The 14,804-nt window shown below is 40.4% G+C and overlaps 1 protein-coding gene across 1 annotated transcript; it reads left to right on the forward strand.

The window, feature by feature from the left end:
- Positions 1-2,487: 2,487 nt before the first annotated feature.
- Positions 2,488-14,798, forward strand: LOC103462081 (SHC-transforming protein 4). The gene is made up of 14 exons (XM_008404598.2): positions 2,488-2,717; positions 2,911-2,980; positions 3,061-3,542; positions 4,451-4,521; positions 8,430-8,490; positions 8,569-8,688; positions 9,022-9,078; positions 10,763-10,814; positions 10,897-11,017; positions 11,096-11,294; positions 12,350-12,422; positions 13,341-13,437; positions 13,540-13,687; positions 14,649-14,798. The coding sequence occupies exons 2-14, from the start codon at positions 2,929-2,931 to the stop codon at positions 14,775-14,777; spliced, it is 1,662 nt and encodes a 553-aa protein (XP_008402820.1). The 5' UTR covers positions 2,488-2,717; positions 2,911-2,928; the 3' UTR covers positions 14,778-14,798.
- The last annotated feature ends 6 nt before the right edge of the window (positions 14,799-14,804 follow it).

Genomic DNA, 14,804 nt, shown 5'->3' on the forward strand with positions numbered 1-14,804 from the left:
TCTTCACCTGATTCCAAAGATGACTGGTGGGATTAAAGTGTAATTTTTACTGAAAATTCAGATTTTAATTTATTTTTTGTTAAAATTGCGAGTCAAATGATTTGCACGCATACAATACCTTCCAAAAGTAATACTGCCACTTCCTGTAATCACCATATCCACCAGATTTGCACATTTATTAACAGATATATATATATATATATACTCATTCTTCCTTGGAAAAAAATATCGACTGTGTTGCATAAAAGGTTTATATTTTTAATTGTTTTCACCGCTGTTTTAACAGAAATTTAGTCTCAGTTTAAGCATGAGGTTGACATACTCAGGGTGTAGTTTTATAAAATGACCACTAGGTGGAGAAAAAGCTCTGGCAACTTACCAGTCAAAACTTGATACAAAAAGATACGAACTTTCTGGATTACTCTGCAGATGATACAGTTACTTAAATGTCTTGCAACAGTTTATTTGTTGTCAAAATTATATATAAAGTATTTTAATGTATTGTGCCCTCAGTTATTTCCAACATCGTTATTCACCTTTTAAGGTCTAAATGACGTTTCAGCTAAATTGCTATAACTTACCCATTATCTCCATTCATTTAACTCATCATTTAACTGATGCATCTTTTTTCCTTTTTTTGTTTTTTCCTAAAAAAAAATATTTGACAATATGTTACTGTTTTATTTATTGCTGCTATTTTATTGTTCATAAATGTATTTTTTGAAGTGCATTTACTTCCAAAAAGTAAATGATTGTATTTTCCAAATCTACAAGTTTAGAGGGATACTCTATATTAAAATTAGCTAAATTTAGATATGTTTTTACAAAGTATTTCACAAATCAATGCTTTTTGAGGCACATCTTTTCATTTTACTTGTTGAACATGGGCAAATCTTGTTTACTTTGTGCTGTAGATAATAACCACATTAACATAATATTTTTCCCCCTAATTGGTTAAAGGGAAATTCAGAATATGAAAACTATTCTTCAATAAACAGCATGTCATGCGTAACATAGGGACATTTACATTGTATCTGCTTCAGTGCCGTTTGTTTTGATCATAGCTGATGGGTGTCAGAAATATGTAAGTAATATGTGAAATGTGGTGCGGAGAAATTTGCTCACTTGGAAATCTATAAATAATGAAACTAATAGAGAACAAACAACATGAACTACAATTGGCAGTGGTAATGACTGAATTAAAGGACACATTTTTTTTCTTCCTGTCTTAATCTAAATGAGGTAAAGTTAGCAGAATTACCAAACTATTTCTATTAACTAAATACCAGAATAATAGAAGAAAGAACATGTGTGAGATTTATTTCTTAATGTCTTCATCATATGGTTACATGCATTTCTACAGCATATGGCAGCATTATCTTTGGTCAAACATTCTGGGTTTCCTTCCACAAGCTTCTGTCTGTAGTTTAGTTGGAGTTGTGTCCCATTCCTCCTCTCAGAACTGGTGTGACTCCGTCAGGTTTGTAGGCCGCCTCGTTCACATACAACTTCTCAGATCTGCTCACAAATGGTCTAAATCATCATGATCTGTCCTGCCTGATGGCCACATCAAACATCTCTGACTGTATGTTGAGAGCTATTGTCTATTCTTGAAGACCCATTTGCGCCTGAGCATTAACTTCCTGGCTGGTGTCTCAACACGTTGCTTCTACATTTGCACATAATGTTCTTTCAGTTTCAACCCGTGGTATTTGGTGTGTTATATTATCGCTACATTTTTAAATGCCGTGCTGTACGATGCAAAGATTTGCATGTTTTTGTGTGTGTGTGTGTGTTTCTATCTCTTGTTTGCATGTTTTTATATGATTTGTGTAAAGGTCTGCGCCATATTGCTTAGATCCGAGTAAAATGTCATGAAAACAGTTCAAAAATAGAACAGTGGCAATCTTTTTAATCGGCAGCAAACTCTCTATGTAAAATACTCTCAACACTGGCGCCGGGTATTAACGCTCCGATCTGAATCACACGGAAATGCAAATGTTTCATTTAATCCCCTTCCGCTTGTGCGCTCATGCGGGTCATTTGAATAATACCTTCATTAGATACACTACGAAATGTATTTTTTATTTTTTTTATCGCAGAGATCAAGTCAACCCGAGCATGTTCCTGCAAAGCAGATGGTAAAAAGTTCATTTCATTCAGAAATCAGATAGGAAGCATTTTGAGGGGAGGAAGCCAAGCTAGTAATGCATTAATAATACGCTTTAAAAGCATCTCCAAGGTCCAAGTGATGTTAACAGAGAGGTACAAAGCACTCTATTGGCTCTGCTTCAGTGTATAACTGTAGGTGTGTGTGTGCGTATGTGTGTGTGTGTGTGAGAGAGAGAGAGAGAGAGAGAGAGTTTGTGCAGAGCATGAGTCACCCTGCCTGTCTGTGATTGGATGGTAGTTTATCGGTGAGGGAGGGGCAACAGTGCCTGTCAATCTCTCCTCTGGTACATTGATACATTCATCTGCAGCATCATAGAGAGAGGCAGAGGAAGTGAGCCAGTCTCTCATTCATTCATAAAAAAAAAAAAAAGTGAGTTCATTCATAAAAGCTGCTCAGTTGTTCCATGCCTCAGATAGAAAACCCTGGAAGCCGGGTAAACTGACTGTGAAAGTGTTCAGTCCGGAGGTTTGAGACTTTACTCGGCATGACTGCAGCGGAGCAGACAGGATTGTAATCTACACAGGACAGCCCCAGACCCGTGAGGGTGAGTTGAATTTGCTGTCATGTGCGGTGGGAATCACATCTGATGAGCTGATGATATCCCCCCTGAAAAAAAACACAGGGATACATTTGTAAAGAGCAGCTGATTGGCATACAAAACTAAAACTTTGTTTCTTTTTTAAAAAAATTTTTTGAGGGGGGATTGAGTCAGCTCCCTCTTTTCTTCCTTCCTCCAGTTCTCCAGTGCCCTGATTATGCGAGAGCAAACCATACCCAAGTTCAAACCACAGACAGGACTCCTACCAGGTGGGTCTCTTTTAACGACATTTAATGAGAAGACATTTTCTGCTCATTCACATCTTTACACTTTCCTCCATCGTCTGCAGGTATGCTGAAACGCACCAAATACAGCCGACTGCGCAACGACTCCTTGACCTCTTTGGAGGATCACCCCGAAAGATTGCTGCCTTCGAAGAGGGACCTTTGCCTAGACTCTGATTTTGCTCAGCTTGACCCCAGGACTCCATCCCCCCATGGATCATCCACCCTGAGGAACTTCATCCCCCGTGTGGCCAGCATCCAGCTGCAAAGTCCCAACTGCCTGAGGAGAGTCCTGAAGGGACAAGCGAACACAATCAGAACTGTCAGTAAACGGGACGACAGAGCAGACTGGAGCTCTTCCCTCGGTGGAAGAGACCTGATTCACCCAGCTCTCCTCTCCACGAGGCGTCCCATCACGCTGCACCGGATGGCCAGCCTCCCCTGCGCCCCATGCTCACAGCAAAGTGACGGGCTCTGCCGCTTGAAGACAGTAGACGACTGTGCAGTGGTGAGGACATCGAACAAAGCAGTTCATCATCATGTGAAGGTACACTTCTGACCCCTCTCCATGCCTGCACACGCAAAATCTAGCAACAACTAATGCTGAGGAGAGTTTCCATTCCATGTGTTTGGGTTTAAGCATCACCACATATTCTCTGTGTGAAGCACGGTTGAGTTTTCTGGATGTCTGTGTTGATTGGGATCAACAGTTTTTGGACAATCGGACACTAAGGAAGCACACAGACCCTTGTCTCATTCTGCTCTTTCCACACTATCATGCTCACTTTCATAGCCCCCTCCAGTTCTCACGTACAGCTTCCTGTGTAGGCAGTAGTGACTCATCCTGGCTCTCTGCTCCTCTCTAGATCAACTCTGCTTGCTTTTGTGTGTGTGTGATTGGTATTAGCAGTGCTCATGCTGTCCCATAAACAGAGGTGTGTTCTCGTGGGTGATCAGGAGCAGGACTTCTGACCGACAGTGGAAAAGAGAACGGACTGTCTGGCTGTCCTCTATAAACAAGCACACACACACACACACACACACACACGCACACGCACACGCACACACACACACACACACACACACACGCACACACGTATCACACTTCCGCCCACTCACCCCACCCACATGTACACTTATTGATTTGAGCTGGGTTCGCATCAATGGATTTACTCATCCCAGCTCCAGCCTATAGGGCCTGTTTTGTTCGAACTCATGACCAATGGGAGAAGGGCAGCAAAAAGTGAGCAAATTGTCGCCTGGTTGCATCAATGCCTCTACAATCATCTCCACGTATTTACTATCAAGTTGTGAAATCCGCTGTTTAATAACACTGTGGACATGCAGTGCATTTATAGGGCTTGAAAGTCACAGCGGCTCTGCTTAATGCTGTTTTCAATCATGTTTCTGTCTACTTAGTAACTGGTGTTTTGTTTATTTGCTTGTGTTTTGAAGTATATGGGTAGCGTGGAAGTGGTCCAGTCCATGAGGACACTCGACTTTGATACAAGAATGCAAGTCACCCGGTACGATAACACACCCGTGGCAAAGATTGTGAACACTTACGTAAATGTTCTCTTTCTTTCTTTCTTTCTTTCTTTCTTTCTTTCTTTCTTTCTTTCTTTCTTTCTTTCTTTCTTTCTTTCTTTCTTTCTTTCTTTCTTTCTTTCTTTCTTTCTTTCTTTCTTTCTTTCTTTCTTTCTTTCTTTCTTTCTTTCTTTATTTTCAGTAAATTTTCAAAACACTCAACAACTTTCTTCCACAGTTTTGTGTGAGTTTTCAAGAAAGTAATGAATTTAGTACAATTTGGAATAAGAGCCGTGACAACAAAGTGTGTAAAAAGTGAAGTGCTGCGAAAGCTTTCCGGATGTGCTGCTTACAGGAGCTCCTTCTAATATCTGCTTAATTGTCCCTTGATCAAAAGTCTTTGCACTCATCATTATTCTGGATGGATGTGGGACAGCAGGCTCTGCCTCTAAATTGTTCCACACATTTCCAGTAGAGTTTCCAGTATCTGTTTCTGTCAATGGCCTTTACCAGTTCAGCAAACCAGTTTTTTATGTAGGAGCATTTATTTTGAATTTTTGGATACTCTGCTCTTCAGCTTAAAGGCATCTCCAGCTTGCTGCTTTCTTCATTTTGTCCCACTTGAGAACAATCAGAGTATTTCCTTGGGTCTCTATCTATGATTCGGTTTTGCTTGCTGATGGGAACAAAGGTGTTCCAGAAGTTTCCAGTTTATGATTGACTGGACCCTTTCAGTGGCCTCTGCGGGGTTTTTTTCTGGACTTCTTCAACAACTTACTTTTGTCTGAGGATGACAGGATTTGGGTCACGTGTTTGCAGCTTGTCAACAAGACAATAATCCCAAACACATTAAAACGTGTTTGGATTAAGCAGACTAGCTTCTGGCTCCGACCTATTGCAAATGAAATTGACTACATTTAAAAGCTGGCACCGTGACAGGAAGCCAACGAATTTCATGGAGCTCTGCCATTCTGCCAAGAGAAGCATCAAAAAATGTGACCGTATCTATCCCTAACCCTTGTTTTTTAGCGGTACAAATTTAAAGTAAAAACTGGGTGGTTTGTATTAATTTCGGGACAAAGGCCTGTAATTGCAAATGCAAATAATGCAGATTTTGAAGTACGTAATACGATATAATCAACAGCCATGAATTTGGAGAAGCTTAAAGGAGAAAAGATGTTTTCTCTGTCAGTAATGTGATTTAGAGTTGTCCACATAGACGGACAGGAAGAGGTCATGGTGAGGTCGGGAAGTACAAGTAATCATTCTGAGAAAAGAGCTTGAAGGATTCCAGAAAGTCTGATTTCAAATGGCTGAAAAGCAGGGAAATTCAGCAGACATTTTCTGCATTTTTACATTAGGGTTATTTAAATTCAAGAGTCTGATTTTTTTTTTTTCAAATCAATAGTTAATGAAATGCTCGTGTACTTTAAAAACAAATCCAGCAAAGAGATAAAGATTGTGTAGTTTGAAAGAAAATTAAACAACAGTTCTTCAAATTAAGTATTTAGAAAGACAAAGTCAACATATAGTTCGACTGGAGACACATTGATAAACACTTTGAGTTATTTATCCTGCAAAGTTAAATGCTATCAAAAAAAAGGGAGAAAGCTAAAGACCAAAATAAGTATAAAAAGAGAAACGTTTAGGCACAAATGTAAGGCATTATTGATATATTTGCTGATTTTGTGCATGTGTTTAAAAAGAGTAGCGACGTCACTTTCACTCCAAGCTTGACGTTATATTTGCCAAAGCGGGCATGTGTAGCTTATTATTTATTTTCAAAGAGGGAAAATTAAATTAAATGTATAATGTTTCATAAACCGGGGCTTTCTTATCAACATTTGATATTGACATCCTAGTGCAGAATACCAACACACAGCAACCTCTGTTAACAACAGCGCTGCTGAGTGATGGGCCAGAAAATCCAATTAGATGAATTTCCTCCTAATGATCTCTCATAGTCTTATTAAAAAGCGAGCTGGAGAGGGAGAACACATCCATTACACGAATCCCGTTTTCAAGGAGGAGAAATGTTCTTCCAGGAAAACGACCTCGTTGCCTACACAGTTATGTGTGTTTTTATGCCTTTGCATTTCTGACCCGAGCATCTGGGAGTTCTATTGGAACTTTGTAACTTCTTCGGGGAACACATTTTTGCCGCAGTAAAACAAGAATCCAGTTATATGTAACCTTCTTTATACTCTTGATTTCAATTTTGTATGAAAAATTAACCTATAAAATAACATCTAAGGACTTTTCTTCTGAGAGTCCTTACCTAAGACATTGGTAGGAACCTCTTCACTTAAGGAACAGGAACATGCTTTCACACACACACACACACACACACACGCACGCACACGCACACCCACACGCACACACACACACACAAAGAAAAAATCAAGTCGGCCATGGATCCTGTTGGATCCTGCTTCACTGCAGACGCAGCACCAGTCCACCTGTCGATCTCCTGCTGCATTTTGTCCTCGTTTGCAAACAAGACCCTGAGATACTCGAACTCCCCCACTGAGGGGTGGACCATGTCTCCATCTCTATCCTTTTCCGGCTCAGGATTCCTCTGTTTTGGAGGCACTGATCCTTATCCTGGCCACTTCATACTCAGCTGCTCACCACTCCACAGAAAGCTGGAGGTCATGACCCGATGAAGCCAGCAGGGTCACATCATCTGCAAAAAAGCAGCAGTGCAGTCCTGCTCCCCCCACTGACATGCCTGGTGGTATTTCACATTTTTTTGGTAAGCTGTGTGCAAATAATTGCCGGCATCTTTCTGTTCCTTCTTCAGTCCGCAGTTTAGTGAAATATTTAACACTGTTTTACTAAACTGTGATAAATTTTGATTTGGTAGACAACTAGGAAATCACTCTGATCCACTTAAGTGGGTTCAGATGAGTTTTGCGTTGTGCAGAGGCCTTGTACATGCCTCATGTAACTAGATTTTTTCCCCTGGATTCTTTAAATTATTTAATGCACAGTGTTCCCAATTTGTTAGCAAATAATTCAGTTAGTTGTTAAACTGTCAACGTAGTATAAGTGTGCGCCAGAGCGCATGCGTGTTTCACTACAACGATTTTGAACTCCTTCCTTATTTTTTTACTCCTTTTAACACACTGCTGCAATTTTGGAACTATTTTCTATTATATTTAGAGTTTATCTTGATCACGAATCACTTTAACTTCAGTAAAATAGTTTCTCTGAAGAACATTGTTTTTCAGAACAATGAGAAACTAGTGATGCATGAATCAATTGACCAGAGTTTGGAATGAAGCTGAGAATTTCAACCCTTTTTTATTTTCAAACCAACAACAGGAGCTTTGGTGCACTTTTGTGAGTTTAATTAAAAAAAGAATAATCTAAAGATTAGAGACATAAACTTTGAACTTATGGTGCACTGAATGTTAACAATTTGGCTTTATCTGGTGGCTTTGTTTTTGTTCAGTAGAGTTTAAGTTAAATCCTTTAATTTGATCTTTACTGGGCGGGCTCTTTTTCACCAAGACTAAATGTTTGAGTTGTTTAGCCTAAAATATAAATTGTAGATAAAAAAGAACAAATAAGAAAAACAAATTAATTGTTTTGAAACCATGTGCAATTTTAGCTTCTGAAATGTGGAAGATTTGCAATATAATATTTTATTCTTAATTTCTTTTTATAAAGTAGGATTTTATTTCACACTACTATAAAAATATTTATTTGTGTTCTTCATCTGTCTAAACTACTATCAGGAACAAATGTAACCCTGCTTACACTGGCTGCTTGTAATGTGTTTTTCCTCCTTTTGTCACATGCATCACAAGTCACAGGACGCACCGAATCCCTTCTTTACAAAGGTATCTCTGTGCTCGTGCGCTCGACTGTGTACGTGCTTAAAATCTGCGTTTGTGTGCAGGGAGGCAATTAGCAGACTGTGTGAGAGGACTTCAGTGAAATCTTTGCTGAAAAGCAGGAGGGTAAGTGCGGCGGAAACAAGCGGGGAGAGCATTCAGGTGACGGATCGGTGGAGTAACTGGGATTCTTGTCGTCATCAGCCTCCGTGTAAAGGGGTTTCTGCTGTTTTGGGTCAGACCAACATGCAATTTTCTGGGAGCAGAGCCATCCTCACAGTGTCCACAGACAGTCTGTCTCTGATCACAGCCTCCAACTTACAGGTAACAACCGAATCCACGTTGAACCTCCCTGATATATACACTGCTCAAAAAAATAAAGGGAACACTTAAACAACACAATATAACTCCAAGTAAATCAAACTTCTGTGAAATCAAACTGTCCACTTAGGAAGCAACACTGATTGACCCGACGAGGGTCCCCGTTGTCAATCAGTGTTGCTTCCTAAGTGGACAGTTTTATTTCACAGAAGTTTGATTTACTTGGAGTTATATTGTGTTGTTTAAGTGTTCCCTTTATTTTTTTGAGCAGTATATAATTTATTTTTTATTTTTTCTAACACAACTGTTTGCGTTTCCCTCCCATCTCTTCCACAGAGGATTGTCAACCATCCCATGCAGGGCATTTCGTTTGCTTCCGGAGGAGGAGACCCAGTATGTTTTTTGTTTTCAAATATTCCACATGAACAAACATTTTCAGGTTAATAGCAATGCAAAAAATGTACCACAATGTATTGTATTGATTATGCTATTATTTTTAAAATGTATAATTAGGTCAGACAGCTTGAATTAAAAATGTTTTCCTGATTAAAGTCATTCTGTTAGCTGAGATCGAGTTGTGCTAAGACTAAAGATTTAGAAGCTTAGCATGATTTAACCCAGCTTGTTGATTTTCATTATTGAAATGCCAACTATAAAAAAGCTGATTAAGACTGAACTTCCTGAGATTTCATTTAGGTCAGGTCTTTTATTACAATAGATGTTTTTAATGCCCTTTTCTTATACATTTATAAAGAAGTTAATGATCAAATTTGGTTGCTAGAGGTCTAAATATATATAGATTGTTGATCTTTTACCTCCCTAACTGATTGTCCTGCTGCTACAAATCATATGATCCTGAAGCAGCAACCTGTGGACACAAACCCAGAAAGAAAAAAATAAAATAAATCTCTGGTCGGTAACTTACAGGGGTTGCACAGTGGCGCAGTGGTAAAGCTGTTGCCTTGCAGCAAGAAGGTTCTGGGTTTTATTCCCGGCCTGGGGTCTTTCTGCATGGAGTTTGCATGTTCTCCCTGTGCATGCGTGGGTTTTCTCCGGGTACTCTGGTTTCCTCCCACAGTCCAAAAACATGACTGTTAGGTTAAATGGTCTGTCTCTATGTTGCCCTGCGACAGACTGGTGACCTGTCCAGGGTGACCCCGCCTCTCRCCCGGAACGTTAGCTGGAGATGGGCACCAGGAACCCTCCCGACCCCACTGAGGGACAAGGGTGTAAGGAAGATGGATGGATGAATGGAGTAACTTACAAAGAAATAAGCAAGCAAGAGGGTAGTGTCTGTGGAAAGGATTGTAGCTCTGCTAAATTAATTAGCTAAAATAATCCAGAAGTGTGCCTTAAAACTCAGCTTTGGAGCATGATCTGAGGGGATTAAAATTGTTTCAGCCTTGTTGAAAATATTTTTGGCTGACTCTACTCTTGAATCAGTATAAAACAAATGACAAGGGATTGATCAGACACATGCACACGGAGGAATGTGTAGGAAGAGGAGCAGCTTTGAGTAAATAGCGACATCACTAACTAATCTATGCTATCCTATGCAGCAGCTCAGTCTGCGATAATGAAGATTCACACAGCGTAGCTCCATTTAAAACAGTCTGATGAACTTCTGTTTTGTTTAAGTCATCATGTACCTATTTGACCACTAGGGGGCTCTGGTGGCCTGTGTGTGTAGAACACTGTATTGTCTCTTAGTGAGTGTGGAAAACACCTTGACCCAGTGAATTTCACACCGTTCATCCCATGACCAACGTACACACACACACACATAACGTGGGAATAACATCAGAGCCGAATTTGAAAAATTGTAGTTGCAAACCAGAAAACTTTGGGTTTTGCTAAATGTTCTGGTGGCTGACTGCTATTAACAATAAAACTAATATTGACGTCTTCTCCTTTATTTTCATCAACACCAGTCTAACTCAGGTCAGGTCCAAAAATCTTAACTTTAACTTAAATCTCACTCTACACACTTTACCTCCATCTGCCGATGTCGGACTTTAATGTGAGCTAATTATGCTTCTATCTATGACTAATTAAGCCTCTTTAAATGCATTCACAGGACATGTCAGACTATATTGCGTACGTTGCAAAGGACTTCATCAATAAGAGAGGTAGGGCTCACTTTTTAGGCCACAATAAGCTCCAGATATTTGAATTATGGGAATGATGCGTCTCCTTTTCATCGTCGGGTAGAGTGCCACATCATGGAGTGTCCCCAGGGTCGGGCCGGTGAAGTTATCGGCACCATCGGGCGGGCCTTTGAGACGCGCTTCCGGCAGCTTCTCAGCCAGACATCAACGCTCCTCTCCCCAAGGTTATAAAGTTATGAGTGAGTCAGAGTGTTGTCAGACACGGCGACATCTGAACATCACGGATGTGGGTTTTCATTCAGGTCTGTGGTTAGGATATGTCCAAAACGGAGTCCCAACGAGACGTCGGTGGATCAGAAGACCAAGCAGAAGGAAGAGGTCGCCGAGCAGCCGGACTACTATAATGTCATCACAGGAAAAACCCTTTTTCCACTGGTTGGCGGCAAAGAGGGCAAGCAGGCGTCAAAGGAGGAGAAGAAACAGGAACCTGATATTCAGGAGGTAAGAGCGCTTTAAAATCTGTTATGTGCTCAGTTGAACTATCTTACCATAGACACTCATGAGTCAAAACTGTCTTGGGTCATATTTTGCTCTTTCTAACATTTTGTGACTCAGTTTGATGCTTTTTTTCCTCCTGTACTTGACTCCTAACACCACCTATGCTGTTAGTCTATAACTAACCTGTAACTAGTAGTAAGGATATATATATATATATATATATATATATATATATATATATATTTTTTTTTTTTTTTTACTTAGCTAAATAATTGAAAACTAAATAAAACATTTGTCGTCATGGTGATAATTTGTAATTTAGCATATTGATCTTGTATAAATATCTCTTGTATAATTGAGCAGCTCAGTGACTCAGTTCCCCGGTGGAAGCTGCAGGATGTAGCTGAAAGCCGTAAGGTTGGTTTATTCAGCAGTTGAGTAAAAAAAAAAAAAAAAGAAAGAAAGTTTTGTCCTTCAGTTTAAGCGATAAATTGTAGTATTTGAAACATGATCACTTCCGAAACTCTTCATTGTTGAAGAAACAAACTTTAAGAATGAAAAACATACGGTAAGTCAGGAAATGTTTCCCTATTTTTAATTGCTCTGAATTAGTTCATTAAAGCCAGTCATTTATAGGATGACACTTCAGGGTTTCCCTGTACAGCGTAACTCTGTCTGTGGGTCACCGGGGAGGAACAACTGAACAGGAAATGCCTTTCTCAGTAGTTGGTAGCTTCCAACAATCGCTGTGAGAATTGAATCAGCGACTTTCCTGTCACGACCTCACATCTCTAACCTTCAGGCCACGGCTCTCGTTACGCTCACAAACAGCTGCGCACACAGGACACACACACGCGCACACGCTCACCTACACAAGCACCCCCCCACCACATACGCACACACACACACACACACACACACACACACACACACACACACACACACACACACACACCTACACACACACACACACATACACACACACCCCACACACACCCCCCCACACACAGTGACAAAGATATCTGTTACATTTGGTTTGCATGACTCATGTGTTGCAGGTCTGCTTGTCTCGGCCGGTGTCGCTGTATGAGAACTACTCCATCAGAGAAGAAACTCCAGCTCCATCTGCAGGTCAGTGTCAGAGTTGAGGCTGCAGGAGAGACAGCGCCGTCCTGTGAACCGGTGTTGTAGGTTTACACGGGACTGACGCATAGAGAAGTCTCCAAACACTTTTTCAACATTTTGCTTCACACTCAATAATCTTATTCTTAGACACTCAAGGAGCAAATAATTCAAGTCAAAGGTAGAGTTTGACTAACAGTAATAGGTGGACATCAGTTGGTGACTGATCTATTTAAACTGCCTGTTTAATATGTTAAGGTGCAATCTGCTGTGTATCTTAAAATATATTTTTTCATAATTTTACTACAGTATAGCATTTATTTCAGATTATTTATTTTTTTAGAATAGTGACAGTGAGAGTTTTATAGGATTATTCATTCACAACTTGAAATAACTCACTGTTTATACAGCCGCTGTGTGTAAGTGAGCGCACACTTGAGATTTAACAGGGAAGCCCAGGCCAGTGTGAGTTGATTAAAAGTCCAAACTTAGTCACAACAGGAACCAATATGTTCACGCCAGCTGCTAATACTAAACTTTTGTCATAGAATGGTATGATTGTGCTTCTTAAACAGGATATATATTCAACTTTGGTGTATTTACATTTTAATGACTAATTTTTATTCTTCGGGCGATTGTTTGGGTTAGCCCTTCTGGGTGAAATATGTTTTTCTCTGTGTTGAATCTACTTACTTCACTGCGTTAAAATGAGGCCATCAAAACATAGACATTATTGGCTTTAGGTAAAACACTATTTTGAATCCCACGCAGGAGCTTCAGCTCCTTTACATGAAGATTTTTGTGCAAGTTGAAACGTGTGTAATGCAGCTGGTAATATCCTGAAAATCTTGTATGAATGTACTGCGCACCAATGAAATTTCTCTCTTTTTTTTCTTCTCTATTTCCTCTTGGTTTTGTCTCCACCAGACTCTGTGCAGTGTGATGACAGTGGAGAACAACAGTCTCCCCTCTTTGGCTCCCCTGTCCAGAGCTTAGTTTACCAGGAAGACTGGTTCCACGGCAGGTGGGGAGAATCATCATGCCAGCAGATTTTCAGGTTTCAGTTTTTTTGTGGTAGTTTTTTTTATTCATGATTTCACAGAGTCTTCGTGTCCCTCGTTTCCAGGCTGGACAGAGAACAGGCAGAGTCTCTCCTCACTTGCAGCGGGGACTTCCTGGTCAGAGAAAGCAGCTCGGCCTCCGGTCAATACGTCCTCAGTGGGATGGAGGGCGCCACTGTGCGACATATACTGCTGGTGGATTCACACGGCCAGGTAGTGTGCTGCTGCCCTACCTCTTTAATTCGAACTCATTTTGACACGAAAAAGACATAAACTTCTTTGCATTTTATTTGGATTTTAAGTGACAGTGCAACACAAGGTAAGGCATAAATAAAAGGAAGGCAATATGTAGTTGCAAACCTAAAAAGTCAACCTGACGAACTTAGCTTAGCAAGGAGAGCATTAATCAGAAAGGAAGCTAAGAGCGTCATGTCGTATCTGGAGGAGCTGCAGCTACAAGAAGAGACCGCTCAGGTGGGACAATCTGATGACAGGGCAGGTTTTGGTTGCACACTCCAGACTTCCAGCATAACTGATGAGATTGACGGATTGTGGAAAGAAAACGATAGGAAGTCCTGCTTAAAGTCTATTTTTTACTGCTGTTTGTGGCAGAAACCTAATACTGCACACTAGACTACATGTGTCAAACTAAAGGACCGTGGGCCAAATCCAGACCGCCATAGTTATTTATACGGCCCTCAAGACTCTAGACGGCCTCATTAAAAACCCTTCGAGATAACAATTGTTATTTTATCAGTCAAATCAATTCAGTTTGTATAGTGCCAAATGGAATTAATGTGAAGATATATGTTCAACTGTTTAATTTTAAGAATAGCTTTAATATTTTCACAGTTTAACAGGCTATTTTTAATACATTCTGACACAGCAGGCCCTTTGAGGACATTCATAACCTCTGTGTGGCCCGAAATGAAAATGAGTTTGACATCCCTGCCCTAAACAAAGCAATCCCCATGGTGGAACATAGTGGGGGCAGCATCATGCTGTAGGAATACTTAGTTTAGATGACGACATATTTATGTTTTAGGATGGTCTCTAGACTAAAATGAAACAGAGAATCTTCTTTTCAAGCGCTATGAATACTTCAAGCGGAATAAATAATTTTTGGAGGCGGTGTCGATGTTTTCTTAGTGTTCATCTGTTTTTGTGTAATCAGGTGCGAACACGGGACCAGGTGTTCCAGAGCGTCGGTCACCTGGTGCGGTTCCACATGGAGAGGCAGACGCCCATCTTCTCTGGAAGCAGCAAGCTGTGGCTGAAGCAGCCGATCCTGCAATCACAGTAACGCCGAGAGACTATTAAATGTAAATAC

This window comes from Poecilia reticulata, linkage group LG3 (genome assembly GCF_000633615.1).
Source record: "Poecilia reticulata strain Guanapo linkage group LG3, Guppy_female_1.0+MT, whole genome shotgun sequence".
NCBI lineage: Eukaryota > Metazoa > Chordata > Actinopteri > Cyprinodontiformes > Poeciliidae > Poecilia > Poecilia reticulata.